Raw genomic sequence first — 25141 nt, 5'->3', positions numbered from 1 at the left:
GCCATGACATCATTAGGAAGACAGGATTCTTTGCTTTATTCCGCAAATTGAACAAAATGCGATGAATGCTTTTGATAGGAAGGACCCAACGCAAAACATTGTCGTTTATCGCTAGAAGTGATTTGAATGGTTCCTGAACGCAAACTCCAAGGTTCCCCATCTACCTAGGCATGTTGCATATGAGATAAAATCCTATCGAAGCAACAATCAAATATACCTGAACGGAAAGTGGTAATTTACTTTGTTTGAGTCGAATGAAAATGCTTCTTCCTTGACCAAGTTTTCTGGCAGACATACCCAACTCAAGGCTTAAGAAATGAAAGAGACTGGTTATTCCAACAACTTCCAAAACTCTATCATTTCCAAATATTTTCCACTGCCGTCGAATATTTAAAACTTTCAATAGATTCTGTGTCTTCATATGCTTACCTGGTTGGGAGAGTTTGAACTCTGCTTTATAGGAAAGGCTCCTGCTCCATAACTGGGAAGGTTCAACAAGATAATGGACTGAATATCTGCAGGAATATCCAAAGGGTAATTATCCATTTCAAACGAATCTACAAATTCATGGATACCGGCAACTTGTGTCCACTTCCACATAGTTTGTAAACCATACCATCCGTATTTTGCTATGTTCAACCAGGTATATTGATAACCCGAAGGATTCTTCCATCTTGACTCGTTGAAACACAATTCAACTTGAGCATCGATACCTAAACTCAGAAAGCCTATCATACAAGTAGGTTTACGGAACTTTTTTGACTCTTCATGGGACGTCTGTACATTGATGTTCCAAACATCCATAGCTTCTCTATTTGCAAGTTCGACATAGTTTACAAGCTGTTGAAGCTTCATAAAACTACGACATGAACCACCCCAACCTAACGAACGAGCCAACTCATTTCCAGTTCCGATAGGAATATGTATCATACAGACTTGCAACGGACAAACCTGTAAAACCTGTACAACAAGGTTACAAGTTCCATCGCCACCACAGACAAGTATTTTCCACTGACTACAGCAAACATTCATTTCCAATACATGTCTCACTTGTTGCTCGGAGGATATCGAAAAAACTCGTTCTTCACCTAGCAACTGTTGTAACCAACCTATCAATTCTTTTCCTTGTTGACTGCCACTTGTACGATTAATAAGAGCAAGTTGCAAAATAGTATCTTTCGAATGGTTACACTTGGAATAACTGTTCCACAAAGCAGGAGAGGGAGACTTGTAATAAAGTTCAACATTACTTTCCAAAGTGACCATCTCTCTGCATCATCAGAATATAACAATTCAACAGACAACCACTTTATTTCTTCATTACGACGACAACAAAGCTTTGGCATGAAACCGAATATGATCTTCTATAAAAGTAGCAATAAAGTAATAGCTGTGATCATAACCTTCTCGAAAACGTAACTCAACTCGTTGTCCCGTAGATTTACAAGCTTGTGAAAAGTTTTCTGGTAACAATTGTTTCTGCTTGAAAAAGTTATCTTCAGTTCCTTGATCAATTAAAATCTCTCCCGGGAATCGACGACCTTGCTTGACAAGTTCTGTAGCATCATATTCCTTCCAGGACTCTTTATTCTCTTCACCTAAGTAACCACCAAAAGCTTTCTTCCCCCAGTCACATTGCACCTAGCAATATCAATAAATGACAACTATGTAAACGCAATATTTCTACTTACAGGATTACTTATAGGTGCAAACGCAGAAACAGAGTGATATTCACTGGGGCGCTTCAAAGCACAACTGAGAGCACCGTGTCCACCCATGGAGTGACCAAAAATACTTTTTCTAGAATTGTCTACCTTAAAATTGTTCTCCATAACTTGTGGTAACTCCTTCGTCACATAATCAAACATTCTATAATACTCAGCATAGCCTGGAGTGGTTGCATTCACATAGAAACCTGACGGAAGCGGTAAACTGGAAGCTTGAAACAATAAGTTCAACTACCTGCTCCAGTACCAAAATCATACGCATCATCCTCACCAGGCAGACCTTCAATTACTATTTTAAAAAAATGCTGGTGACTCTTTTATTCCATACCTGCTCCTCTTGGAGAAGTATCTGGACAAACCAGTATCAAACCTAGTTCACTGCATATTCTTTGTGCACCTGCTTTCATCATCATATTCTCGTCTGTGCAAGTCAAACCACTCAACCAATAGAGTACAGGTTGTTTCTCAACCTAGCAAGCGGAAGTCTTAGCTTTCTCATTCACGTCAGGAACAGAAACCAGTTACCGGAACTTTGTTTGTTGGTGGCCAGTAGACTGAAAACTTTGCTTCCAAGTTTCCGAGAGTAAAGGATATATGGCTGTAGCGACAAACATAACCTTCAAAGCACTTGGAAGACGAAATCTTCTCAACTTGTGCCATTTTCTGTAAATCTATCAATTTTTATCAATCTCCAAAAAAGAATTTTTGGTTGGGAAGAAAAAAGCACTTGGCGCTTTTCTTCAGTTGTTCTTGGCGCCTTTATACGTCAGGTGCATTCACAATGAAGACTATGCTATTATTTGTCAACTATTCTTGTAATCTTTTAAAGTGCAAGGGAATTTCTTGTTCGTTTAAAGTCAAATTTGCAAAGTTCCGCTGTTTGCCCGCTTTGTCGCATTTTCTACAACGTGCAAGGCATAGAGGTATATACAAGTTTCAGGACTCTTTCGGAAAACAAAGATGGCACATGGAGCAAGTGGTGCCTTTTGTAACTTATAATAACTCTGCAGAGTCCAAGACAAGTACAGTGACGCAAGACGGAAAGTTGTCAGAAAGTTTGCGATCAGATTATCGTAATTGTGACTTGCGTCATAGGGGAAGAACCGGAATTCTGCTTATGAATACAGGATCTCCGGCTTCTTTGGATGTTTCTGATGTTAGAGAATATCTCAGAAAGTTTTTAAGTGATGGAAGAGTAGTCGACCTTCATCCCGTTTTAAGGTTTCTAGTTCTCAATTTGTTCATATTGAGAACGCGCCCAAAAGAGTCTGCAGCTGCATATTCAAATATTTGGGATAGTGAAAGAGGTTCTCCGTTGATTTATCATTGTCAGGATATGGCCAAGTGCTTACAAGAAAAACTGGGAGAGGAATACTATGATATTCGAGTTGCTATGCAGTTTAGTGATCCATCAATTCCTGAAGCACTTGTTCATTTTCGTCAGAGAGGAATAGACAGAATTGTATTATTACCTCTCTTTCCTCAATATGCTTCTTCCTCGACAGGGTCTTGTATAGAGATAGCTTATCGTGAAGCCTCGAAAATATATGCGACTCCCTATCTTCATGTTGTTCCAGCATTTTATGATCATGACGCGTATGTTTCTGCTTATGCTCAAATGATTCGAAAACATTTGGGAGAGAATTTAGAAAAGTGCGACCATTTGTTGATCAGTTTTCATGGTGTTCCTGAAAAGCATTGCATGAGAACGGATGAGACGAGCATTCATTGTCTACAATTTGAAGAATGTTGTGGACGTATTACTCAAGCCAATCGCAACTGCTATCGGGCACAATCTTTTGAAACGGCTAGATTATTATCCAAGAAACTTGGATTATCTGAAGGAAACTACACTGTTGCATTCCAGAGTAGACTTGCTGCTGCTGGAATTGAATGGATAAAGCCATATACAGACCAAGTTTTGGTTGCTTTGGGTCAGCGTGGAATCAAACGCCTTGGAGTAGTAGTTCCATCCTTTATTGCCGATTGTTTGGAGACTTTGGAAGAAATTGGTATTCGAGGTAAAGAAACTTTCTTAGAAGCAGGAGGAGAAGAATTTTTTCTCGTGCCATGTTTGAATTCCTCGCCAGTTTGGGCTGAAGCTTTGATCAAAATACTAAAGGACTCGTGTCCTTGGGAGCAGCAGTTGAAGGGATTTTCATCTCATTGAGAAAATATGCCAAGTTTTACAATTTTTCTCTTAACGGATAAAGAAATATTTTTAATAGTCATCAGGTGACTTGACTGGAATGGGGATCTTAAAATACATTTTATAGACAACTTTTAGAGAGTAATGCCATTCGACTTGGCCATGTGGTGGCGTAAGTGGCTCAAGACTTTGTGGAATGATGTCCACGGTCAAACACAAGTATATGTCATGTGTCCTTTAAATTCTGCGTTTCTTCCACTCGGTTTGATGAAGTGCCAATTCGATCAACTTGTTAAAGTTGGAGTTGAAGGAATTATGTTGGACGTCTGGTGGTCCTTATGTGAACCCACTCCTGGTTGTTATGACTTTTCTAGTTATCGTCCTATATTCCAGTTGGCTATAGAAAGAGGTTTGAAAATTCAAGCAGTTTTGTCGTTTCATACTTGTGGTGAGTCAGAAGGTGATGAAGTGGTGATTTCTTTGCCTCCCTTTGTAAGACAGTTAACAACAGAGCACGAGTTTATCTTTTATACGGATGAAGATGGCCAAAAGAGTTTTGAGTGCCTATCACTTAGTGCTGATCACGCTAAAGTTTTTCCGTGTAAGGAAGGAATACGTCTTAGAACTGCTTTAGACATGTATGAAGACTTCATGAGAGCCTTTTATTTACAATTCTCCGATTGGTTGGGCAATCATATCGTTCAAATACAGATTAGTATGGGACCTTCTGGTGAATTACGGTATCCTTCCTTTGCATTGTCTCATTGGAGGTTTCCAGGGATGGGAGCCTTTCAATGTTATGACCAACTTATGCAACAAGACTATGTACATCATATTGCTTCCAATGATACTACACAACAACAAAACGGTCGTCCACTATTTCCTTGTTATAAAACTTGTGGAACGGGTTACAATGCGTTGCCATGGCAAACACTTTTCTTCTCAGAATCCAAAGGAATTGCTAAAACGACGGCAGGAAAAACATTTCTGGAATGGTATTCCAACAAGTTGTTATCACATGGTGAAAATATAATGGCAAGAGCGCATCACATATTTCACAACAATGTCGATAGTCCATGTAACAAGGTAGAAATAGCTTGTAAGATTGCCGGAATTCATTGGCTTTATCATACCCAATATCGAGCTGCAGAAGCGGTTGCTGGTTATTATGTTTCACGTGATTTTCATTTCTATAAACAATTGGCTCGGTTGTTGAAGAAATATAATGCAACATGGATATTCACCTGCTTTGAGAAACGGGATGAATGGGAAAAAAACTTAGCCAAGTGCTCTCCTGAGAGTTTGGTTCGAGAAACTTGGACCATTGCTTCAAATAGTGCCATTTCTTATGCGGCAGAAAATGGTGAGACTAGATTTTATTTCTTATTCTGATTCGATACCAACCAATTGAACCTATTATATTAGCATTAGAACTGAAAAAGAGTGAAGAATATGAGGAAGTGATAAGGAAAGCTGATTGGTGTCGACGAAAAGGATACCCTTTGTCATCTTTTACTTTGCTACGACTTTCCGAAGAGTTGGTACAAGAACCCACTCTTAGTACCTTGGCAAATTTTGTCAAGAACATGGCTTAACAGAAATGGAAAGAATTCTATGAAAATGTTAAAATTCTTTGTCCGATGTTGCAACGATTGCGACACCATGTTGGACGTCTATGGTATCGATACAACAGAGCACTTGCAACTCGACCTCTCCCTGTGAAAGTTGTCACAGTAATTACCAATTATTATCGTCACTATTTACACTGACTGGTTTAGTCTACCGTGGGTCTTGCTCTAGGTGATGTGATTGCTCAACTACCTCTCATGTACGAGGGTGAGCGATGGGATGTGTTGCGAACGTTGCGTTTTTCTTCATTCGGGCTAGTCGTCCATGGTCCTCTGTCTCATGTTTGGTATCAGTTTTTGGACAAGGTAGACAACGAATTCTGTGCTATGAGTTTATTAGAAACCTCAATGTCTTTATATATATATATATAGCACATACTAGCTACAGCACCCAAATCATTTCGTGCAGTTGTAGCGAAGACTATGATGGATCAACTGTTATGGGCACCTGTCTTCACTAGTGTTTTTTTTGCCTATTTAAAGGCTGCTCAAGGGAACTGGGGAGATATCATTCCGGAAATACGACACAAACTGTGGCCTACTTTAAAGGTGAATTGGTTGGTATGGCCAGCAGCACATATCTTCAATTTTAGGTTTGTTCCTGATTCTCAGCGAGTTTTGTATGTCAACATCATTGCATTGGGTTACAACGCCTTTCTTTCTTCGATGGCAGCAACAAAAAAGGTATCGGATCCACTACAAGTCATTGCAAGACAACGTGAAACTCAATAAAACTATTTTTTTAATTTCAAGTAACCAAAAAACAAATGGATATATAAAGCAACAACTTAGACCGTCGATTTGGACATGAGCTTCATAGAAGCATTGCGAAGTTCTTGAATATGTTCACGAAGTTCTTGAACAGATTCCTCAGTGGAATCATCTTTTTTTGCCTTGGCTAGACTTGCTTCGGCAGAAGAAAGAATGTGATCGACCAGACTCTTATGGATTGAAGGACTGCTCTTACCACCCTGAGAGGCTTTAGAATCTGAAACTTGATGAAACTGTGAAATGAGTGAGGAACCTTCCAGTTTTCTGGCATTTTCTTCATCTTTTTGTTGTGAGTTACTTCTAGGACTCTTTTTCTTCTTCATAGAACTGGATTCCTTCACTGGAGGGGAATTAAATGATGGACTGAAACGAGGTGATTGTCGAAGACCACCTGTACTTCCATATTCCGATGAAAAAGATTCTTCCGTTTTAGCTAATAGTTGGGCTACTGTATCTTGAAATTTCTTCTCTCTTTCATATAGTTCTTTTTTCAATGCTTCGACTCTTTTCATTTCAGTTTGTAGTTTCTTATTCATAAGCTGAATACGAGACTCTGCAGACTCCTTAGCAAAACGTTCTCTACTTTCCGACGCGGCAAGAGTTTCGAGCTCTTTGGATATGTTGGTTATTTGAAGTTGCAATTTTTCTCTTTGAGTTTTGAGTCGGTCAATAACTTGTTGTCCCTGTTTCAACTTTGCGTCTTTCTCTTCCAACATCATTCTCAAAGACTTGTATGGAATATCACCTCCATCACTTTCACCATAGTCCGACCGTTTCTTCTCTTGAAGAGTTGCAATTCTTCGTTCCAACTGATGAATGACTTTGTTTTTTTGAGCAATTTCACTCTGTAAACGGGGTACCAATGCTGAATTCATCGCATTTTCCACTTCCCTTCTGTTATCAAAACTCTTTGCACACTGCGGTGCTTGCAAATAGTACCAACCCTCAGAACTAACCTCAATTCCATTTTTCTCTCGATTCAGCACAGTGCAAAGTCTCCACATACCCAATAAAGTAACAAGATATGTTTTCAGGCGTTCTTTGGGTTGATAATAGTCAACAACTTGAAACGTCGATAAATTATTATTTTTCTCCAACATATAAAGAAATAGAGACTTTTGTGTTTTCAAATTCATTACACAGTCATTGATGCGCTTGTTTTCTTTTTCCAAATTTTCGATTTCAGTAGATAAAGAATGAAACTTGTGAGTCGTCAATTTCAAACAATTGAATATTTGCAAACAAATACGTTCCACATTACTTTCATCGTCCACTACTTCCTTGAATGGCAACATTTCATACAACTTCAGTACCCATGAATGCCAAGTACTACGCAATTCCACCAAAAGACTTGACGATTCGTCCAGCTTCGTCTTGTATTCTTCCAACTCCTGCTCCATGCAAGAGTTCTTATTCTTCAGGTCATCGACAGTTTCCAACAACTTACTAAAATCATTATCAAGACCAGATACTTGAGTGTTGCTCATTCCATATTCGGAACTTTGAACTCCGCGATGACAAAGATTCTCACCCACTTTCTTCTTTTGATGCAACTCGACAATAATCTTGCGCAATTCTGCATTATTATCAAGTTCATGCAGCCACATATTCCGAAGTTGAAAAATATGTGTATTCATTGCTCGAATAAGAGGCTCATCACAAGTAGAAACAATGGAACTGTTCATATCCTTATTTTCCTTGTCCTCTTCAATATCCTTATTCACAAGTGGGTAAGGAGACACTGGTTCTTCTTTCATTTCGTTAAGTACAGACTCGTGAGCTGAAATAATACCACATAACTGTTGTTGTATAGTTTGGCTTTCTTTTAACAACGAACGTGTAGTTTCTTCATCAAGTTCACGAGATTCCAACGTTACTCGGAGCCTTTCGTTCAACTCCTTGTTCTTATGTGACAAAATCTTCTTCTCATGAACTAAATTATCAAAAGCTTTGAGAATTTTCTGTAGAGACTGTTCGGAAAATGAGTTTGAAAGTTTTCCCGAAGAAATTTCAGTCTTATCCAAGTTAAAGCTATTGTATCCACGAATTTGTTCGATTTCTTTCTGCAATAGTCGCAGCTCATTTTCAACAAAAGTTTTTTCTTCGTTAGTTTGCTGCAATCGAGCCTCAAGGTGCGATATTTCTCTCTCCTTTCCTTCCAACAAGTCCTTAAGGTCGTTGTAATCTGTTCCCCCAAGTTGTTCTTCACTCTTTTTGTTGGCATCTAGTTCTTGTTTCATATGATCAATAATAGCTATCATTTCTTCCTTCTCGTCACAAAGTTGCTGTACTTTATCTGCTAATTGCAGTATGACAGACTTTTGTTCACCACTCTCATCGAGTTTTGGAAGTTTTTGATCGAGCAGGTCACACACCTGTTGAAATATTGCAGATTCCTGTAAATTCGAGTTCTTTTCAAGCTGTCTTTCATATTCTTCTAACATTTGCTTCTGATTCTCGCACTTAATCCTCAACTTTCCTTCCTCTGCACGTGACTTTTGAAGTGCACTTTGCAAGTTTAGAACTTGTTCTTCCAGCTTATGACGTTGGTCTTCAATGGACTCCAACTGTGTTGCATAAGATTCAGCTTCTGCATTTGCTCGTTCTCGAAGACTCTGTAAGTATTCCTTGTCCTTTCTCAGCCGATGGCAATCTTCTTGCAAAGCTCGAATTTTGTTGAGCAGTTCATCTTGGCGTTCTTGAAGAGACTGGGTTGTTCTCTCAAGGTCCTTACAACGTTTATTCTTGTTCTCGAGAGTGGAATTTAGTTTTTCAATAATGTCATCTCGTTCCTGCAGTTGTTCTGTCGCTTCGATGGCTCTCTGTTGTAACGAATTTCGTATTTCTTTGAGTTGCCTCAATTCTTCATTAAAGGAAACAATCTGTGTCTCGTAGTTATCAATCAATTGCTGATTATTTTCACAAGTCAATTGTTTCTCTTCCAACAAATTTTCTAAATTGTGCAAGGCAAACTTAAGGTTCTCATTATCATCTTTCCACTTTCGAGACTTTTGTTCCAGTTCTTGTATACGTAATCTGTATTCATTCTCTTGTGCCTTTCGTCTCGACACTTCCATTCGAAGCTGTTCTTGTACAGAGTTCCAGGTATGTCTCAGTTGCTCTACAGTTTGTACTGCTTCTGCATTGGATCGAATAAGGGCATCGCGTTCTTTTCTCAAAGTTTCTTCTCTTTCATGGTAAGCTTGTTCCTTAGCTTTGAGTTGAACGACTTCCTCTGTCTTTTTCTCCAATTTTATTTTTAAATGGGTTGCATAGCTACTGGTTTCTTTCACTTCCTGTTCCATATCATGCATTTTGTTCTGTAAGTCTCGAATTTCATTCTGTAGACTCCAATGACTGTCTGAATCTTGAGAGCCTTTTTCAATTTGTTCGTCTAGCCTTGATTTGAAGTATAATTTTTCTTGTTGAAGCATTTCTACTTGTCTATAATAGTTCTGTTTTTCTTTTCTACAATGGACAAGTTCATCTCTCAATTCTTCCAAGTCATAGCTTTGAATTCTTTTTTCTTCTGCAAGAGTTCTAACTTTTTTCTGTAACTTGTATTTTTCTTCTCTTTCTCTTGTAATAAGGTCTGTTAGATATAAAATTTTTTCGGCAAATTCTTCTGACGTTAGAGCCCTATTACCTGTAAACAAGTCTTGAAATATGTATTCGTTGGAAGAAAGTACTTCCTCATCACTGGATAACTTTGAATTCACTTCCATAGAGTGGTCTTGATAGTTTGTTATTTCTCTGTTTTGAAAGCTATGGTTGGAGGACAACCCACTTGTTGTTTCCTTACTATTGGAAGAGCGAGAAACGGTATCTTGGTTGTTTTCTGTAAACAAACCATTTGTAATAAACTCTGATTCTGAAAGTTCTTCCGCTGATAGTTCTTTTGGAATAAAACTACAAGTAGAAACGCTTGTTTCTTGTGCGCCTTCCATAAGAACCAACTTGTTGGAAAGTGCGCCAAAATTTAAATTTAGAAAATGAAACGGAAAAGAAAGACGATGTAGGAATTCCCTTTTATAAGAGTTGAATGGCAATTCTTATTATTATTATTATTATTATTATTATAGAAAGTGTAAATAGGATTTTATTGTTAAACTATTTCTTTCCTTTCTCTTTGTTCTTTCAAAGCTTTTTAGTTGAAGCTATCTATCATCCTGAACATTTGTGGAAAGATAAAGTATGTTGGTTTCTTTATCTCTTTTGTCATTCCATTCTAACTTGTGACTAGTTGAATATAGAGAGTCTACACTTCCCAAAATATTTTAGCTTTCTATATCTTTTCACTATTTTATTATCGGTGATAGAATCAACTGTTCACTATATTATAGCCATCTGGAGCTAGGAAGGAATCATATTGTACAAGTTGAAAAATGTCTCGATACTGTACCCTAAAAGATTGATAAGGCAATCAAAGACTCCTAGACAATGCTTCCAAAATAGTTGTATATCTATTTATGGTTTTGTATGTGTTTGATAGAAATATTGCTCAACATCTTCATCACTCTACAAAAGTATTTTTCATTCTTAAGAAAGCCCCCACACGTCCCCTCATTTCTTCTTGTTGGAGGAAAACGTTGCCGTCTGTCGTCTTCTTTAGAGTCGTTTGGTTTGCTGATGGAAAGTTATTCACTTTGTAGCAGTTCTTTATTCTGCTCAACATAACATTCACTAGAATAGCGTATTATTAACTTTCTTGAGCTTACTCTGCGACCCTTTGAAAGAAGAATGCTCAACTCTCAGTCTTCTACCGTCAACTGTAGTCAAGGTCCTACCGTAAGATCATATGCCAATGAACAAGTCCCCAACAAAGACTTGTATACTTCGTTTGAGGATCACCACCCTGAGGAAGAAACAAAGCCAAAGTTAGTTGCGATAGATTCTGCTACTTGGGACAACGAAATACACAAGACCCCCTTATCTGGTTCTAGCGAAGACTCTCAGGAAAGATGGAGTTACGAAAGTGCCTCTCTATCCAACTGTCTTAGTGGAGACTTGGAAGTTGCCAGATTTCGAAACTGGATGGAAGGGGAATCCTTTGTGGATATAAAGAGCTTGAGGGAAGCTGCTGTACTTGGTATTCCAGTAGAGGTAAGATGGCTTGCTTTCATAACAACAGAATCAATTTATGGCTATCTAAAGGTTCGAGGTGAAGTGTGGAAGTTTCTACTAAACGTTTCCAAGCCAGATAGAAGTGAGGAACTAACCATGAGACGTCAGATGACTTTGGAATACAACGAACTTCGTTCTAAAGCTTCCCAAGACGACGAAATGATGAGAAGAGTTCGAAATGAAGTTAAGAGGAGAACAAGTCGTAATACGTTCCGTAGCAACTCTCTTAGCAAACTTGGTGAGGAAACTTTACAAAGTATATTTTCCAATATTATCGGTGCTTTTTTGGCTTCAGAAGAGAATTTTGAATATGATTCGGTGTTGGTAAGTAATTATATGAATATTTGAAATATAAGAGAAAGACTTGTCAGGTTTCCATTTTGGCACCATTTGTTACCGTATTTGAGTTGAACGAAGTGGACAGTTTTTACTGTTTTCAATCTCTTATGAGAAAGCACGAAGTTGTTCGTTGTATGAAAACGCAAAACGCAGCCGTAGCCAATTTTATGATGCTTTTTCGAACATTGCAACCTGAACTTTGTGAATTCTTTGAAAGTGAAGAATTGGAACCTTTTGATTGGATTCCAAGTTGGATTCGAAACTTGTTATCACGTGAACTTCCCATGGAATGTGTTTTGAGACTTTGGGATACCTATTTTGCTTCAGAAGAGGTAAGAGAAAGAGATGGAAGAATGGAAATATATATATATAAATATATCACTAGGGTTTACATTTGCATGGTTATGTTTGTTTGGCAGTTATGGATATGCTTCAAGAGGAATTATTAGAGTTAGATGGACTTGAGTTGAAAGGTAAGAAGAGAGTTGAAAGTCTAGTATGAGTTGTTACTATTTTGTGTTTAGGATATTTACAGAACCTTCCTGCGGTAGATATGGATCAAGTCATCACTCGAGCCTACAACATTAGGGAAGATGTAGTTGGCTTAGGACTCATATAAAGAGTGAGTGATTGCAGGATATTATAATTGGAAATAGTCTTCAAATCTCATCATCACATAGTCCACTTGTTTAATTCTTCATACTTCTTTTCTCAGTTGCATATTCCCTCAGTGCACATAATCGGAATCTTTTCAAATCTTCCAACAGCGTGCGTTCAACAAACTTTCCAACAAAAGAGTTACTAAGTAGCACCTTTAAGAAACGAGGCACCTTATATTCCACAGTCAATTCTACTTGAGTACAATTATCGCCTTTTTCTTGGAATTGAACCGAACCTCTATTAGGAAGACCTTCCAAACTTTCCCAGGCAATGATATGAGGACGTTCTACTCGAGTATTTCTTGAACGCCAACTAACACTTAAACCTCGTGCTGACAGGTTCCACGTAGCTATTTCTGGTTGCTTAGGATCTACTTGAACACTACGTAACCAAGGAGACCAACTGGGCATTTTTTCCAAGTCAGAGTACAGATCGAAAGCCAACCAAGAAGGAACTTGTACATCCAACTTGACAGTATGACCTAACCACTCTCCTTCATTTGTTGCAAACAGTAAACAAGGAACTGAGGCAGGATACCTGCTTCTAGTCCAAACTGGAGTACTCTTTATGAAAACTTCTCTATGAAAGCAAACTTGTTGGCAACGAATCTTTTTCTGCAAATTCCACAAGTCATGGCTGCCTACAAATAATGCATACATTTCACAATAAGAAGAAGAACAAGGGAAATTCCCTTTTCAAGGACCACCAAAAGCCAATGATTTATTATAGACGAGAATGATTACTAAAGTTATTCATTCCATGAAGTTGGCCATTGGATTGAGCCAAACCAAAAGAATGTTTCTTTTGTAAAGGCAATTCGTTCAATCGAACTACCATATCTCTACGAATATCTTTTACCGTTCTACAACCACACAATCCAAGTGCCAACTCAAACTCATCTCGAAGCAACTTTAAGACTCGATCCACACCTTCTTCTCCACCAACTGCCAAACCCCATAGAACACCACGACCAATTTGCACTGCTTGAGCTCCAAGTGCCAGGCTTTTCACAATATCTGTGCCTCGACGAACTCCAGAATCTACAAATACTGGTACTCTGCCTTGTGCTCCAGTGACAACTTCTTCTAAACAATCAATAGTAGCCAAAGAAGTATCCAATTGCCTCGCTCCATGATTACTAACAATGATTCCAGCTACTCCATTACGAACTGCAATTTCTGCATCCGCTCTTGTAACGACTCCTTTCACAATGATAGGTAAACGAGTAATACTCTTCAACCAAGCAATATCTTTCCAAGAAAGGGAACGATCAATCAAGGAAGCTACATAAGCCGCAAGACCAGAACCTGAACTCTTTTCCATATGACTCTTCTCTCTACCATCATCTTCCGCAAAGTTGGCCATAGTTAGATGAGAAGGTAAAGAAAACTTGTTGTGAATATCGGCTTCTCTTCTTCCTAGACGAGGAGTGTCTACAGTAAGAGCAATAGCTAAATAACCTGCTTTCTCTGCTCGACGAACGAGCTTGGCAGTCACATCCCTATCTTTATATACGTATAGTTGAAACCAACGAGGTGCATTAGGTGCAGCTTTAGCTACGTCTTCAATATTCGTTGTTGACCAAGAAGATAAGGTCATAATGACTCCATTCTTAGCTGCTGCTCTTGCAGTTGCACATTCACCATCGTGGTGTGCCTGACAACAAAAATAACAGTCATTCATACTCTCTAAATACAATCATATACAATATGCATACCATTCTTTGCATAGCAGTTGGTGCAATGATAAGTGGGAAACTGGAAGGAACACCCAATATAGTGGTCGAAATATCTTGTGCAGAAATATCCACCAAAACTCTTGGAATCAATCGAAGCCTTCGAAAGGCTTCTATATTATCTTGAAGTGTGTACTGATCGTCTGCACCAGAGCAATAGTAATCATAAACCTATTTTTTGTCCTAAGCAAACAGTATTACCAGAATATTGCATTCTTTCACTTGCCATTTTTGGCAACTTTAACTTTGCCAAAGCTTCAAACTCATACAAGTTCACAGGCTCAAAATGAGCCAAAGTATTGTTTTTGGACATCAGATAATATCTTACAAACTAGCAAACTTGGCACAATTTCTTCTACAATCCTTTCCTCGTCTCTCACTCTCCCACATTTAAGTAAGGGCCTTTTCTCTTCTTCTGGATAAGGAAGGAAATAGCCGCACCTTCATGTTAAATCCTATGGTGAGGAATTTCTGCCGTTCGACAAGTGAATTGGAACGAGATTCTCTATGAAGTGGTTGGTGGAAATGAAGAGTAAGTTGATGATTTATAGAAGATTCAATCCTCATAAATAACGAGAAGATATTATTATAATATAAGAGAACGAATGGAAATAGTGTTTCAAGGTACTTCGCTACGCTTTCTTATATATTTATACAATTCTTCCAATAGACGACAGTTCCAACGTAACAAATGCATCTTCTCCGTTTGTAACTGCATAGCTCTCCATTTAGAGGCTGACTTTTGTTCATTTCTTCGCTTTCTAATTTCCTCTTCTGGAAGCTGTTCTAATGCCCCTGGAGGCAAACGCTTTTCTATACGATGTCTCTGTTTAGTAATCAAGTCAAATGCACTACCATGTAAAACTGGCATAGTCTCTATTCCTTCTACTCTACTAGAACCTGCCTCTTGTTGAAAAAGTTCTTTGGAAACTTGTAGTAATCTTTCTTCATTCCACTCATCAGAATGCGATTGTATCCACTCCCGTATAGCTTCTTGGAAGCTCTGTTCTTTCCTTTGAAAGATAAGTTTCTCTTCTTCCCTTTTCATCTGGTCTCGCTGTCTCCACAATTTCTTTGCCAACTGTCTTTTAGCTTTGCTATTCTCGTCAGACTTGCGACTTGCTCTACTACAAGTTGTGTCATTGAAAGAGGATGTACCTTGGCTACTAGAATGGTCTTCCGAGTTTGAATATTCCGACACTCCAATCCCATCTTGTTGCGACAAGCAAGGTTTTCCGCTCCTATCCATTTCCGAATTATCCAGTGGCTGCTGTACCTTGCCGACTTTGTCAAGTGAACTCTCTCTTAAACCATTCATACAAGGTAAGTGATACACTTCTTGTTCTTCTACTATGGTATGAGGTGTCTTTGGCATACAAACAAGACATAACTGGCTTATAGAGGGAAGACTTTTAAGGCCTTGTTCGTTTCTGTTCACCTTGTTCTCCTGACTTCCCATAGACAACACAGACCTGGCTTCCCACTCATTATCTTGGTCCTTATTTACAATACTGTCTATAGAAATCTCAATCGAATTATCTGGCACACAATCATCCCGTCGAAAGTGCTTGTTGTGGCTTGTCATCACAGTCACTACCCACACTGTTTCTATATCACTCCTAAGACAGAACCATCTTCTTCAAACTACACAATAGGCAAGACTTTCACGAGACTATTTGTGCTTTTTCACTTTTTGTAGGACTTGAGGTAATCAATGAGACCTGTGGAAGAGACACGCGACGTTGCCAAAGTCGTCCAAAACTACTTTTCTCATGACATTGAAAGGAAAAATGAACAGACTACCATTTGTTCTTTTCCGTCGGTAAACGATTCTTCCGGAAATCGCTCACAAATGAGCCATTTTAGGCGTCACAAATAACAAATGGAAAGATGAATATATATATATATATATGTATATATGTATATATTGTGTGTATATATATATATATATCGAGAGAGATAGAAAAGACAGAAAGAAAAAACCTCAAGTAACCCAGAATACGTATCCCTTATCCCACTATCATCAACCTATCCCATCTTCTAAATGGACGAATAATATTGTTTCCATAACAATTCCAATATCTTACAGTTCCATCTCAACAAATCCATTCTTTTCCTATCAAAGTCTGCAATCCTTTGTTTGGAAGCATTTTTTTGTAAGTTTCTTCTCTTTTGCAATGCTTGAGTTGATAACTGTGACAATGTCCCGGGAGATGCTCTGCGAATAATAGGATGACGTTTTCTCTTCAATAAATTCCAAGCACTTCCTTTTAATAAGGGTAAATGACTTGTCAAACCATTTTCTTGAATATCGGGACAAATAGACTTGACCAACTCTCGTAACTGATCATCGCCATGCAATAGTGAGGATAGATCTCTATGTATCTTTTCTTGTAACTTTCTTTCTTTCTCGAGTAAGAATTCATAGGTTTGTTTCATTCTCATTTGGTCCCGTTGTTTCCATAATGTACTTGTACGAACACATCGTCTTTGCATCATGTCTTGTGTTCTATCTTTGTTATACAAACTATCCTGATTAGTCTTTTCACAACAAAGCGTCTCACGAGTACTGATTCTTAAAGAAAACTCCTTTTTACTAACTACTGGAACCAAGTTTCGTTCAAGAGGGGAATCGTCTTCCAATCCAGTTCTATATTCCTCACTTGTAGCACTAGTCTCTTGAATAAACTGAAAAGGCAAAACATGTTCATATCTTTTCGTAACAACTTGTGAGTTGCTAGGAAAGTGACAGAGTTGTGCTATGGATAATTTTTCTATACTAGCAATAGACATAACCACTCGGACGCTAAAAAGATTCACTGTCCACCAATCAATGTGATCATAGCAAATCAATGCCGCAACGTTTCTCAACATGGCCATCTCAATCTGGACCGACGGAAAGACATTTGACCCTTTCCTATCAGGGAAAGAGACACATATGACAGCAGATGAGCGTGAAATAGCAATTTTATAAAAATTGCAACTTTCTTAAAAGAGTCTTTTCATATCCATTTTCTACATAGTAGACTAGTCTTCCTTGTTCAATTCTTACATGAGGAAGCAATTCTAATATAGTCTGCTGTAAATGAAGAAAGAAAGGAGATACAGTAGAATGGGTTACCAACGTCAACCACCAAACTTGCCATACTATATACAATCGCAAATAAATATAAACAAGTATATGATTATTATCCATATGATCCAAAACCAAAAAAAGGCTTACCATCTGATGAAACTTTTGCTAAGAATAATAAAGGCTTTTTGGAAGAAAAGATATTTCTCTGTTGTATAGTCTCACCAATCATGACGGAAAAAGATCTGTACAACGGTGAAAGTAACAAGCATTTCATGTTGACCGAACATTCTTTCCATAATATATATCGAAAATGTTTGCAAGAAAGTATCCGCTGTCTGTCCGCTACTTGAGCAACTTCTTCTACTAAATATCGTCGAATGTAGATGGCTCTCTGTAAGCCTTCAAAGAGTACAATGGAATCAACAAGGGACTCGTAAGCTTTCCAAAAGGAATCCATACACTCTCTTCCATTGCCTAGTCATAAAATATTTGCAAAAACTCATCTTCAACATTATGCACTTACCCAAAAATAATGCACGAATAGACAATACCATATCCATTGCTGAAAAACAACTACCATCCGCAAATACTCGTATAAAAGAAGGAAAGGAAATATCGTCCAATCCAAAATGACGACAGGCCACTCTATTCATTTCTATCTTCTGAATGTTCAAATATAAAAAGAATACTTACGAAAACTTGGATTGCAACAATCGTTTACATCTCACGTCCATATGATTCCAGGTTTGTTTGGCATCTTTTAAGGGGATTCCTAATATTGCCAACATCTCTAAAATATCACGTTGACCTTTTTGTTTCCAAGTAGCAAGACGACTAACAAACAAACAACTATGCATCAAGGAATCATAAAATGTCCAAAGTCGCATCAATTCAATTTTCCATTCAATACTATAAATGACTCGAGACTTGTCGCCATAATCACTCCTTTCATTTTCCTTGTCCCAACTACAACTAGTAGAAAGCATTCCTATAGGAGATGAGTCTTCTGTATTTGTTGTTGTTGATTGATATCTTTCCAATTCTGCTTTTAAAAATGATATCTGCATTTCATAGTCTCCCTTCCATATACGATTATCCAAAAAATGATCGGTCAATCCTAATATAGCCAACCATAAATGAGAGATAGTGCCTTGGTTCATATCCCTTGCAAGTACATAAGTTAAAATAGAAGATGAACAAGCATCCCATTCTGGCTTTGCATAATATTGCAATGCTTCTCTTGTACGCTCCAAACTACGATCGTAGTCCTCTGAATCCATCAAACTATGTTCTGTTATTCTATTGCTATTCGTTGATGAAATTTGTTCTCCAAAAAATCCATTACTTATGTCTTCTAAACGGTCCCAAAGAGGAGAAGCACAAGATTCATTATCCCATTCCACAGAGGCAACGACTTCTTCATCAGTTACATCGGTCTCATTTTCTTCGTATAAAGTTGTTTCTTCCAAAGAACTTGACTGAAGTACCAAACCATATTCATTCTCTAATCCTACAAAAGGTAATGTCTTCACTTGTTTGGCCCAAGACTCTTGACTATGCCTATCAAATAGAAATACATATTTGCTATCCAAGTTGCGTAAATGATAAGGTCTTTGGGTATCCCATACCAATAGGTATTTGGACATTTCGCTCTCTTTCCACTGCAAAAGTTGCAACAAGTCGACTGTTGCTCCTAGTTCTATAAACAGAGAAAACTCCCAGTACGTTCCATTTTCTTCTATTTCCAAGAATAATTGTTTCAAATGAGCATAACTAAATACTGGATATAATTGAAAAGAAATAAAATCGCACTTTAAAAGCTCGGTTAGGATCTTGCAACTGCATAAAGCGTCGACTGTGCTAGTAACAAATACAAGAACCGGTTGGCTATTCCTTAAACAGTGTTTTCTCAATAAGTTCCATACATCTGAAAACTTGGAACGAGTCACAAGCATCCTTAGGTTTACAGGAGACTTGTGCTCTCCTTCTTCAAGCAATTCTTCCCAAAGAAAGAAAAGCAAATTTTGGCGGGTGAAATAATGGCGCCAAAAGCATTTTTTGTTTGTTTCTTTATTTAAAAGTCTACATGGTGTTGTAAAGTTTTTCCAGTTTCAAAACTTCTTACATTTTCATTTTCTTCTTCTGGAGAAGAATAAGCAACCTGCCATTCTATTGACCTCCTCTTTCTCTTTAAAACAAACGTTGAACAAGGTGGTCTAAACAAATGAACACCTCCTATACGTGGGTATTTGTGTATATTTGCCAACGCATGAAAGTTTCCGAGTCCCAACTATGAAGAGTCGTTATCCTATCTTTTCTTCCAAAAAAATTAATCTTACCTCTGCTGTCCCCTGACCTTGACATGAATTCAAGTCCAAAACTATATCACCAAGATGAAACAAGGCAGCTTTCAAAAAGGGATATTGTTCAAGAGAGGACCTGGCTACTGATATCATTCCTACACAGCCTTCTGTACTCTTCCGAATGATGTATCGGAAATATAACAGAAATATAACAAGTTGTTGACAAGTAGCATTTTCCCAAAAATGAGAAGCAAATGAACGGATAACTAGTCTACTCATGAATCCCCGATCTTCACTATGAAGTATATGTTCTTTCATATGAAGCAACATAGCGTCGTAAGTGAAACAAGTATCACCAAAAGTTGAAATTAAAGCCTTTTCAAGTTGTTTTGGATCTTCTTGTTCGGTCAAGTCAAAAGTGTGGTGATATACTTGACCAGACAGTGACTCCGAGACTGAAGTTCCACGTATTTGGCTCCCACTCGGTTGTTCGGCATAACGCCAAGCTATTTTCAAGGATGCGTCGTTGGATTCCTTGTTATTTCTTTCAGCAATCAGAGAATTTCTTCTTTTAGGGAGGTTCGTGATAACTTGAGAGGGTTCTTCATCTGCTGAAGCTAAAGCCAAAGTATGTTTATGTGCCAAACCTTGAGCCATAAATACATTTAAAATAGATCTACGTAATATGTCAAATATATCTTCGTTAGCTTTGAAGGAACGAAACCTACTGATAGAAGCGAGTGGGTTCATCTTCCAACAGAACAAACACTGAGCCAATAGGAACGCCACCTCCGAGAGCCTTGTCCAGTTCAGGAAATCCAGTACTAGTTTGTGGCCATTTGTTATAAAAGGAAGGTCTAGTTCCACTTTTTCTGATTTGCAATTGTGCAACAGAAGATTGAGAAGATGCGAGTCGGATAAAACTGTTCTTTTCCATGAATGCCGAATGCCACATTTGGATGCATTTTTATAATAAGGAACGAGGAACTGTTGGTTTTACACAATGGCAACATTCCGTAAAGAAATGATATTCTGATATTCTTTACTTTTATATTGGAAATATTTTATATTGAAAATTATCTACAACTTGGACTCTGAGTAGGAACCAAGAATATTTATATCTCCTTACTGTGTTGTTATTATACTTTCCCAGTCTCTTATGCAGTCATCTTTCTAAACTCCTCTCTCTGTGGATTGTGTTGATCTATGCTCCGTTTCTTTGTTTCCATCCCAAGGAGTCAATAGTGGTATACCATCACGAATCTACAACCCCATTACTGTAAGTTGTCTCATACGAGAAACGAGGTTTAAGGCTCCACCTACTGGGTATCGAATGAACAAGGAATCATTCACCAATTCATTCCTTTTCTTTATCATCGATAAAAATATGTCACAACCAACCACAGACTTTCAACCTACCGAATCATAACGAAGAGGTTGTTTGGAGACGGGGCATACTAAAAACTTCAGCCACTCTTCTCTAAACTGTTGTCGCTCTTGAAGTATAGCATGCGTGGAAATATGTTGTTGAAAGCAAACCTTTAATACAACACAACTTGTTAAAGGTTTCAAGTATTTATTGCTTTTGAAACATTTCCGATACAACATCAGATGTCTGCCTCGTAACCACCACTTCTTCACAATTATTGAGAATGTCAATCTCATTTACATCATGTTGTGCAATACGTATTTCCGTATGTTGTTGTTGTCCATTCTCTCCAATCATCTTTTATGCCAACTCTCTTTTTCTGTATTGTACAAAAATTGTCCCTTCTCTTCCATAACAAGTTCAAGTGATCATGGACAACGAAATCATCTTTCTATTATCAGCTTTTTGGATGTTGATGATTCCTTCCAATCATTATCATGATGGTTATGATAGATCTTTATATTCTTCTTTTCTTATCAATATCTCTCCTCCAAAATACTCTTTACTGACTCTGAGCAGAATTACAAACAGATGCTGTAATCTTTCACATACTTGTCCTTTGAGGGCTAGAAAGAGGTCAACTCCCCTATGGTATTGTGTTACCGAGAAGACTGTCAACGTTGTCAAGAATGCACCCACCAGAAATATTTTAGATTTTAGATATTTTTGTGATCATCTGGAAGTGTACAGAGAAAATATCCGTAACAGAGGATTACAAATAGACGTGGACGGTATAAAGTCTCTATATCAGAGACAGTGTGAACTCATCTCCCAGATCCAACAACTCAGAAAAGAAAGAAATCAAGTCGCAGAAAGACTCAAAAATATAGCCAATATTTCTTCTACCAAAGAAAAGAACGAATACAAGGAACAGGGAAAGGTACTGAAGACAGACATCGCAAATTTGGAAAAACAACTGGAGACAGTAGAAGAAACTTTATTTATCGAAGCTATGAAGGTACCGAATCTAACACATCCTGACGTTCCTATAGGAGCTGAAGAACAAGCCCGAGTTTTGAAAGTAGTTGATGCAGCTCAATCAGCGCCACCTGAACATGTGGACAATCATTTACTTATTGCAGAAAGGTTGGACTTGGCTGATTTTGAAAGTGCTGCTAAAGTTAGTGGACAAAAGTTTTATTATTTAAAAAACGCTGCTGCCTTATTGGAAGTTGCTTTAATCAATTGGTCTTTGAATCATGTCGTGTCCAAAGGTTTTACTCCCTTATCCACACCCGATTTGGTTAGAACAGAAGTAGTCTTAGCATGTGGATTTCAACCTCGTGGTGAAGCATCACAGATATATAGAGTAGCAGATAGTGACCTTTGTTTGGTGGGAACTGCAGAAATTCCACTTGGAGGTTATTACATGAACCAAATTTTGGATGAACAAAGCCTTCCTATTCGTATGGTTGCGTTTGGTCATTGTTTTCGAAAAGAAGTTGGTTCTGCCGGTCAGGCTTCAAAAGGTTTATATCGAGTCCATCAATTTACAAAGGTGGAAATGTTTGTACTATGTAAACCTAATCAAAGTGACGCTCTCCTTGAAGACCTATTGAATATTCAAATGGTATGTAAATGGATAACATGTTTTGTTTTTTGATGAATCAATTATGGCAAATATGATTGTTAGGAAATGTTTTCCTCTTTAGGGTTTTCTTATCGTGTGTTGGATATGCCTTCACAAGACTTGGGAAATCCTGCCTATCGGAAATTCGATGTTGAAGCTTGGATGCCTGGAAGAAGTGGTTTTGGTGAAATAAGTAGTGCATCGAACTGTACTGATTATCAGGCAAGGAGGTTAAATATTCGTTATCGTGACAAACAGGGTAATATTCATTACGTTCATACCTTGAATGCGACAGCGTGTGCTATACCTCGAATGATTATTACCATTTTAGAAAATTTTCAGCTTTCCAATGGTGAAATACTTATTCCAGAGCCACTCCAAAGCTATATAGGAAACCGAAAGACTATTGAATGAATTGATGTGTGAATTTCCAAGTTTTCAGTTGTCACACACTCTCGTGAATAGATATACAAGCATAAGAATGTCCTTGTTAATTTTTGGCGCCTTTTTTCAGATAAGAAAAAAAATGCCATGAAATGGTTTCACTTTGCGCCATTTCTCAAGTTCTTTGTATTTTGTTCTGTGCCTTGACAGAAATTTGTAGTAGCATGTCCACTTTTATTTGACTTGAGTGATTTGTCTCAAAGTTAGACCATTTTTACACTCTTGTAGCTCGTGATTTATAGATTCTCACCATATCATTAGAGGATGGATAACCTCCTAGAATTCTCTCCGTTTCATCCTACCATTCAATCATAGAGAACATGTCGCCGATTGTCAATGGCGCGGAAAATACTCTGTTGTACAGCGAAGAAGAGCTCTTTCCTTTCAAAGACGGTGTAACTGCCGCTCAAGTTTTTGATAACCCTCAGGTACGAAAGTTACGCATGTTGCAGTTGTTTTTTCAACGGTTTTGCTAGAACTGTTACGGATACTCCTACAATGATTTCATTTTGCTTCCTGGACATATTTATTTCAAACACGAACAAGTTAGTTTGACAACAAATCTGACAAAAAATATAACTTTGAACGCACCTTTGGTCAGCTCTCCCATGGACACCGTAACTGAAAGTGAAATGGTATGTATTTGTTCAAGTGCAGGAAGTAGTTTGTTTTGGTTAACCATAACGAAAGGCCATCGCAATGGCACTCCAAGGTGGTATTGGAGTTATTCACTGCAACAATTCTGTGAAGGAACAAAAAAAAGAAGTAGAAAGAGTGAAACGTTTTGAAAATGGTTTTATCACTGATCCAAAGACGCTGGCACCTTTTCATACTGTTGCCGACGCATATGATTTGAAGAAAAAGTACGGTTTCATGGGCATTCCTATAACTGAAGATGGTAGAATGGGAAGTCGTCTCTTGGGAATAGTAACCAAGAGAGATGTGGAGTTTGTGAAAGATTGGACGACGCCGTTATCAGAAGTTATGACTTCTGAGCTCGTAACTGCACCTCAGGGCTGTACACTAGACCAAGCCAATGAGACTTTGAAAGTTTCTAAAAAGGGAAAACTACCTATTGTTGATCGAGATGGTTGCTTAGTAGGCTTGGTTTCTAGGACAGATTTGACCAAGAATAGAGATTTTCCAGAAGCCAGTAAAGACGTGAAGAATAAGAAATTACTCTGTGCTGCAGCGATTGGTACGCGTCAAGAAGACCGTGAGAGACTGGAAGCGCTGATAGAAGTTGGAGTTGATTGTATTGTGTTAGATTCATCACAAGGTGACTCTATATTTCAATTAGAGATGTTAAGATATATCAAGGCCAAGCATCCAGGCTTAGAAGTTATTTGTGGGAATGTTGCCACTCAGAATCAAGCGTATCATCTTATTCAAGCAGGAGCTGATGCTATTCGAGTTGGTATGGGTTGTGGCTCTATTTGTACTACTCAAGAAGTGATGGCTTGTGGTAGACCACAGGCGACTGCAGTCTACAAGGTATGTTGATAATGTTTTCATGATGACTTATTTTCATATTTTGTTATCAAGGTCTCTCAAGTGTGTAAACAGTATCGTGTTCCTTGCATAGCTGATGGAGGCGTTTCATCTATTGGTCATATTATCAAAGGACTTTGTTGTGGTGCATCTACGGTGATGTTGGGAAGTATGTTAGCTGGAACGGAAGAAGCCCCTGGAGAATATTTCTATAAAGATGGCATTCGTCTTAAACGATACCGTGGCATGGGTTCTGCTGAAGCCATGAAGAAAGGCTCTGCGCTTCGTTATTTTTCTGAAGATGATCGTGTAAAAGTAGCTCAGGGTGTTAGTGGAGCAGTAATAGACAAAGGAAGCATCAAAAGATATGTTCCATATTTGTTAAGTGGCGTTCGTCATGGTTTTCAAGATATGGGTGTATTGAGTATTGAACAATTGCATGAATACATTGATCAAGGAAAATTACGTATGCAGCTTCGTACTCCTGCAGCACAGTTGGAAGGAAACGTCCATTCCTTATTTACATATGAAAAGTCGAACGTATAAAGTCCTTTTTAGGGGCCACAAGACTTTTAGTGGTTTCCATATTCTAGGAACTTCTCTCCTGTGATTGCAGATCATTTTATTCCAGTTGTTCTGCGTATGCGTATGAAGCACAGAAATAGCACAGTTTCCGATTGTTCCGATGCTGAATA

General features: G+C 38.1%; 16 protein-coding genes across 17 annotated transcripts; 7 read left to right on the top strand and 9 right to left on the bottom strand.

Annotated features, from left to right (window-relative positions):
- Positions 1-2: 2 nt before the first annotated feature.
- Gasu_58580 (diacylglycerol kinase) lies at positions 3-1273 on the bottom strand. Its single transcript, XM_005702998.1, has 3 exons — positions 430-1273; positions 218-376; positions 3-164 (listed from the first exon to the last, which is right to left on the bottom strand). Exons 1-3 carry the CDS (start codon positions 1264-1266, stop codon positions 36-38), a joined length of 1125 nt encoding a protein of 374 aa, XP_005703055.1. The 5' UTR covers positions 1267-1273; the 3' UTR covers positions 3-35.
- Positions 1274-1282: 9 nt separating this feature from the next.
- On the bottom strand, positions 1283-2423 carry Gasu_58570 (S-formylglutathione hydrolase). The gene is made up of 5 exons (XM_005702997.1): positions 2253-2423; positions 2056-2197; positions 1963-2007; positions 1692-1915; positions 1283-1641 (listed from the first exon to the last, which is right to left on the bottom strand). Exons 1-5 carry the CDS (start codon positions 2385-2387, stop codon positions 1321-1323), a joined length of 867 nt encoding a protein of 288 aa, XP_005703054.1. The 5' UTR covers positions 2388-2423; the 3' UTR covers positions 1283-1320.
- A 10-nt stretch (positions 2424-2433) lies between these two features.
- Gasu_58560 (ferrochelatase) lies at positions 2434-3954 on the top strand. Its single transcript, XM_005702996.1, has one exon. It carries the CDS (start codon positions 2509-2511, stop codon positions 3895-3897), a length of 1389 nt encoding a protein of 462 aa, XP_005703053.1. The 5' UTR covers positions 2434-2508; the 3' UTR covers positions 3898-3954.
- Positions 3955-4023: 69 nt separating this feature from the next.
- Gasu_58550 (beta-amylase) lies at positions 4024-5628 on the top strand. 2 transcript variants are annotated; one of them, XM_005702995.1, is made up of 2 exons: positions 4024-5239; positions 5302-5628. In XM_005702995.1, exons 1-2 carry the CDS (start codon positions 4039-4041, stop codon positions 5469-5471), a joined length of 1371 nt encoding a protein of 456 aa, XP_005703052.1. In that variant the 5' UTR covers positions 4024-4038; the 3' UTR covers positions 5472-5628. The 2 variants fall into 2 exon arrangements, with proteins under 2 accessions (XP_005703052.1, XP_005703051.1); XM_005702994.1 differs by having other exon boundaries at positions 5302-5498.
- Gasu_58540 (peroxisomal membrane MPV17/PMP22-like protein) lies at positions 5504-6258 on the top strand. Its single transcript, XM_005702993.1, has 3 exons — positions 5504-5609; positions 5655-5810; positions 5877-6258. The coding sequence occupies exons 1-3, from the start codon at positions 5517-5519 to the stop codon at positions 6234-6236; spliced, it is 609 nt and encodes a 202-aa protein (XP_005703050.1). The 5' UTR covers positions 5504-5516; the 3' UTR covers positions 6237-6258.
- A 4-nt stretch (positions 6259-6262) lies between these two features.
- On the bottom strand, positions 6263-10273 carry Gasu_58530 (uncharacterized protein). The gene has a single exon (XM_005702992.1). The coding sequence runs from the start codon at positions 10220-10222 to the stop codon at positions 6293-6295; it is 3930 nt and encodes a 1309-aa protein (XP_005703049.1). The 5' UTR covers positions 10223-10273; the 3' UTR covers positions 6263-6292.
- Positions 10274-10283: 10 nt separating this feature from the next.
- Positions 10284-10688, top strand: Gasu_58520 (uncharacterized protein). The gene is made up of 2 exons (XM_005702991.1): positions 10284-10467; positions 10519-10688. The coding sequence occupies exons 1-2, from the start codon at positions 10318-10320 to the stop codon at positions 10630-10632; spliced, it is 264 nt and encodes an 87-aa protein (XP_005703048.1). The 5' UTR covers positions 10284-10317; the 3' UTR covers positions 10633-10688.
- A 145-nt stretch (positions 10689-10833) lies between these two features.
- Gasu_58510 (uncharacterized protein) lies at positions 10834-12388 on the top strand. Its single transcript, XM_005702990.1, has 5 exons — positions 10834-11378; positions 11430-11723; positions 11771-12070; positions 12124-12211; positions 12263-12388. The coding sequence occupies exons 1-5, from the start codon at positions 11016-11018 to the stop codon at positions 12355-12357; spliced, it is 1140 nt and encodes a 379-aa protein (XP_005703047.1). The 5' UTR covers positions 10834-11015; the 3' UTR covers positions 12358-12388.
- Positions 12389-12402: 14 nt separating this feature from the next.
- Gasu_58500 (cyclase/dehydrase) lies at positions 12403-13083 on the bottom strand. The gene has a single exon (XM_005702989.1). The coding sequence runs from the start codon at positions 13055-13057 to the stop codon at positions 12428-12430; it is 630 nt and encodes a 209-aa protein (XP_005703046.1). The 5' UTR covers positions 13058-13083; the 3' UTR covers positions 12403-12427.
- A 9-nt stretch (positions 13084-13092) lies between these two features.
- Positions 13093-14533, bottom strand: Gasu_58490 ((S)-2-hydroxy-acid oxidase). Its single transcript, XM_005702988.1, has 3 exons — positions 14360-14533; positions 14116-14304; positions 13093-14054 (listed from the first exon to the last, which is right to left on the bottom strand). Exons 1-3 carry the CDS (start codon positions 14444-14446, stop codon positions 13122-13124), a joined length of 1209 nt encoding a protein of 402 aa, XP_005703045.1. The 5' UTR covers positions 14447-14533; the 3' UTR covers positions 13093-13121.
- Positions 14534-14622: 89 nt separating this feature from the next.
- Gasu_58480 (uncharacterized protein) lies at positions 14623-15743 on the bottom strand. The gene has a single exon (XM_005702987.1). The coding sequence runs from the start codon at positions 15716-15718 to the stop codon at positions 14753-14755; it is 966 nt and encodes a 321-aa protein (XP_005703044.1). The 5' UTR covers positions 15719-15743; the 3' UTR covers positions 14623-14752.
- Positions 15744-16102: 359 nt separating this feature from the next.
- Positions 16103-19173, bottom strand: Gasu_58470 (cell division control protein 45). Its single transcript, XM_005702986.1, has 5 exons — positions 17903-19173; positions 17733-17854; positions 17357-17683; positions 17186-17280; positions 16103-17019 (listed from the first exon to the last, which is right to left on the bottom strand). Exons 1-5 carry the CDS (start codon positions 19162-19164, stop codon positions 16174-16176), a joined length of 2652 nt encoding a protein of 883 aa, XP_005703043.1. The 5' UTR covers positions 19165-19173; the 3' UTR covers positions 16103-16173.
- Positions 19174-19259: 86 nt separating this feature from the next.
- Gasu_58460 (elongator complex protein 4) lies at positions 19260-20453 on the bottom strand. Its single transcript, XM_005702985.1, has 3 exons — positions 20241-20453; positions 19549-20188; positions 19260-19499 (listed from the first exon to the last, which is right to left on the bottom strand). Exons 1-3 carry the CDS (start codon positions 20447-20449, stop codon positions 19284-19286), a joined length of 1065 nt encoding a protein of 354 aa, XP_005703042.1. The 5' UTR covers positions 20450-20453; the 3' UTR covers positions 19260-19283.
- Positions 20454-20463: 10 nt separating this feature from the next.
- Gasu_58450 (uncharacterized protein) lies at positions 20464-21183 on the bottom strand. The gene is made up of 3 exons (XM_005702984.1): positions 20932-21183; positions 20836-20880; positions 20464-20775 (listed from the first exon to the last, which is right to left on the bottom strand). The coding sequence occupies exons 1-3, from the start codon at positions 21175-21177 to the stop codon at positions 20686-20688; spliced, it is 381 nt and encodes a 126-aa protein (XP_005703041.1). The 5' UTR covers positions 21178-21183; the 3' UTR covers positions 20464-20685.
- A 160-nt stretch (positions 21184-21343) lies between these two features.
- Positions 21344-23058, top strand: Gasu_58440 (seryl-tRNA synthetase). Its single transcript, XM_005702983.1, has 2 exons — positions 21344-22511; positions 22575-23058. The coding sequence occupies exons 1-2, from the start codon at positions 21357-21359 to the stop codon at positions 22923-22925; spliced, it is 1506 nt and encodes a 501-aa protein (XP_005703040.1). The 5' UTR covers positions 21344-21356; the 3' UTR covers positions 22926-23058.
- A 195-nt stretch (positions 23059-23253) lies between these two features.
- Positions 23254-25068, top strand: Gasu_58430 (IMP dehydrogenase). Its single transcript, XM_005702982.1, has 4 exons — positions 23254-23383; positions 23432-23590; positions 23646-24449; positions 24501-25068. Exons 1-4 carry the CDS (start codon positions 23276-23278, stop codon positions 24990-24992), a joined length of 1563 nt encoding a protein of 520 aa, XP_005703039.1. The 5' UTR covers positions 23254-23275; the 3' UTR covers positions 24993-25068.
- The last annotated feature ends 73 nt before the right edge of the window (positions 25069-25141 follow it).

This window comes from Galdieria sulphuraria (genome assembly GCF_000341285.1).
Source record: "Galdieria sulphuraria unplaced genomic scaffold scaf_63, whole genome shotgun sequence".
In the NCBI taxonomy this organism is placed as follows: Eukaryota; Rhodophyta; class Bangiophyceae; order Galdieriales; family Galdieriaceae; genus Galdieria; species Galdieria sulphuraria.
This window is presented reverse-complemented; position numbering and strand designations above follow the sequence as displayed.

Bases quoted from the DNA above. Each gene is read 5' to 3' on its own strand.
- Gasu_58560 (XM_005702996.1), top strand. From the start codon at position 2,509: ATGAAGACTATGCTATTATTTGTCAACTATTCTTGTAATCTTTTAAAG.
- Gasu_58450 (XM_005702984.1), bottom strand. From the start codon at position 21,177: ATGAGATTGACATTCTCAATAATTGTGAAGAAGTGGTGGTTACGAGGC. The intron at 20,881-20,931 runs GTAGGTTGAAAG...TCGATGATAAAG, and splicing joins AACCTCTTCGTTATGATTCG to AAAAGGAATGAATTGGTGAA. The intron at 20,776-20,835 runs GTAGGTGGAGCC...ATGGGGTTGTAG, and splicing joins CCTTGTTCATTCGATACCCA to ATTCGTGATGGTATACCACT.
- Gasu_58530 (XM_005702992.1), bottom strand. From the start codon at position 10,222: ATGGAAGGCGCACAAGAAACAAGCGTTTCTACTTGTAGTTTTATTCCA.
- Gasu_58570 (XM_005702997.1), bottom strand. From the start codon at position 2,387: ATGGCACAAGTTGAGAAGATTTCGTCTTCCAAGTGCTTTGAAGGTTAT. The intron at 1,916-1,962 runs GTAGTTGAACTT...CGCTTCCGTCAG, and splicing joins TGATTTTGGTACTGGAGCAG to GTTTCTATGTGAATGCAACC. The intron at 1,642-1,691 runs GTAAGTAGAAAT...TGATATTGCTAG, and splicing joins TTGCACCTATAAGTAATCCT to GTGCAATGTGACTGGGGGAA.
- Gasu_58500 (XM_005702989.1), bottom strand. From the start codon at position 13,057: ATGTATGCATTATTTGTAGGCAGCCATGACTTGTGGAATTTGCAGAAA.
- Gasu_58440 (XM_005702983.1), top strand. From the start codon at position 21,357: ATGATTCCTTCCAATCATTATCATGATGGTTATGATAGATCTTTATAT. The intron at 22,512-22,574 runs GTATGTAAATGG...TATGATTGTTAG, and splicing joins ACCTATTGAATATTCAAATG to GAAATGTTTTCCTCTTTAGG.
- Gasu_58460 (XM_005702985.1), bottom strand. From the start codon at position 20,449: ATGGAAAAGAACAGTTTTATCCGACTCGCATCTTCTCAATCTTCTGTT. The intron at 20,189-20,240 runs GTAGGTTTCGTT...CATATTACGTAG, and splicing joins GAACCCACTCGCTTCTATCA to ATCTATTTTAAATGTATTTA. The intron at 19,500-19,548 runs GTAAGATTAATT...GACTCTTCATAG, and splicing joins AAGGTCAGGGGACAGCAGAG to TTGGGACTCGGAAACTTTCA.
- Gasu_58510 (XM_005702990.1), top strand. From the start codon at position 11,016: ATGCTCAACTCTCAGTCTTCTACCGTCAACTGTAGTCAAGGTCCTACC. The intron at 12,071-12,123 runs GTAAGAGAAAGA...ATATATCACTAG, and splicing joins CCTATTTTGCTTCAGAAGAG to GGTTTACATTTGCATGGTTA. The intron at 12,212-12,262 runs GTAAGAAGAGAG...TTTTGTGTTTAG, and splicing joins AGATGGACTTGAGTTGAAAG to GATATTTACAGAACCTTCCT.
- Gasu_58540 (XM_005702993.1), top strand. From the start codon at position 5,517: ATGTTGCAACGATTGCGACACCATGTTGGACGTCTATGGTATCGATAC. The intron at 5,610-5,654 runs GTAATTACCAAT...TGACTGGTTTAG, and splicing joins TCCCTGTGAAAGTTGTCACA to TCTACCGTGGGTCTTGCTCT. The intron at 5,811-5,876 runs GTAGACAACGAA...ATATATATATAG, and splicing joins GGTATCAGTTTTTGGACAAG to CACATACTAGCTACAGCACC.
- Gasu_58430 (XM_005702982.1), top strand. From the start codon at position 23,276: ATGTCGCCGATTGTCAATGGCGCGGAAAATACTCTGTTGTACAGCGAA. The intron at 23,591-23,645 runs GTATGTATTTGT...CCATAACGAAAG, and splicing joins CCGTAACTGAAAGTGAAATG to GCCATCGCAATGGCACTCCA. The intron at 24,450-24,500 runs GTATGTTGATAA...TTTGTTATCAAG, and splicing joins AGGCGACTGCAGTCTACAAG to GTCTCTCAAGTGTGTAAACA.
- Gasu_58520 (XM_005702991.1), top strand. From the start codon at position 10,318: ATGGCAATTCTTATTATTATTATTATTATTATTATTATAGAAAGTGTA. The intron at 10,468-10,518 runs GTATGTTGGTTT...ACTTGTGACTAG, and splicing joins AACATTTGTGGAAAGATAAA to TTGAATATAGAGAGTCTACA.
- Gasu_58550 (XM_005702995.1), top strand. From the start codon at position 4,039: ATGTGGTGGCGTAAGTGGCTCAAGACTTTGTGGAATGATGTCCACGGT. The intron at 5,240-5,301 runs GTGAGACTAGAT...CTATTATATTAG, and splicing joins TTCTTATGCGGCAGAAAATG to CATTAGAACTGAAAAAGAGT.
- Gasu_58470 (XM_005702986.1), bottom strand. From the start codon at position 19,164: ATGCTTGTGACTCGTTCCAAGTTTTCAGATGTATGGAACTTATTGAGA. The intron at 17,855-17,902 runs GTAAGTATTCTT...AGAAATGAATAG, and splicing joins TTGTTGCAATCCAAGTTTTC to AGTGGCCTGTCGTCATTTTG. The intron at 17,281-17,356 runs GTAAGCCTTTTT...GATTGTATATAG, and splicing joins AGCAAAAGTTTCATCAGATG to TATGGCAAGTTTGGTGGTTG.
- Gasu_58480 (XM_005702987.1), bottom strand. From the start codon at position 15,718: ATGACAAGCCACAACAAGCACTTTCGACGGGATGATTGTGTGCCAGAT.
- Gasu_58580 (XM_005702998.1), bottom strand. From the start codon at position 1,266: ATGGTCACTTTGGAAAGTAATGTTGAACTTTATTACAAGTCTCCCTCT. The intron at 377-429 runs GTAAGCATATGA...ATTCGACGGCAG, and splicing joins GTTCAAACTCTCCCAACCAG to TGGAAAATATTTGGAAATGA. The intron at 165-217 runs GTATATTTGATT...CAACATGCCTAG, and splicing joins AATTACCACTTTCCGTTCAG to GTAGATGGGGAACCTTGGAG.
- Gasu_58490 (XM_005702988.1), bottom strand. From the start codon at position 14,446: ATGTCCAAAAACAATACTTTGGCTCATTTTGAGCCTGTGAACTTGTAT. The intron at 14,305-14,359 runs GCAAGTGAAAGA...GACAAAAAATAG, and splicing joins AGTTAAAGTTGCCAAAAATG to GTTTATGATTACTATTGCTC. The intron at 14,055-14,115 runs GTATGCATATTG...TTTTGTTGTCAG, and splicing joins CAACTGCTATGCAAAGAATG to GCACACCACGATGGTGAATG.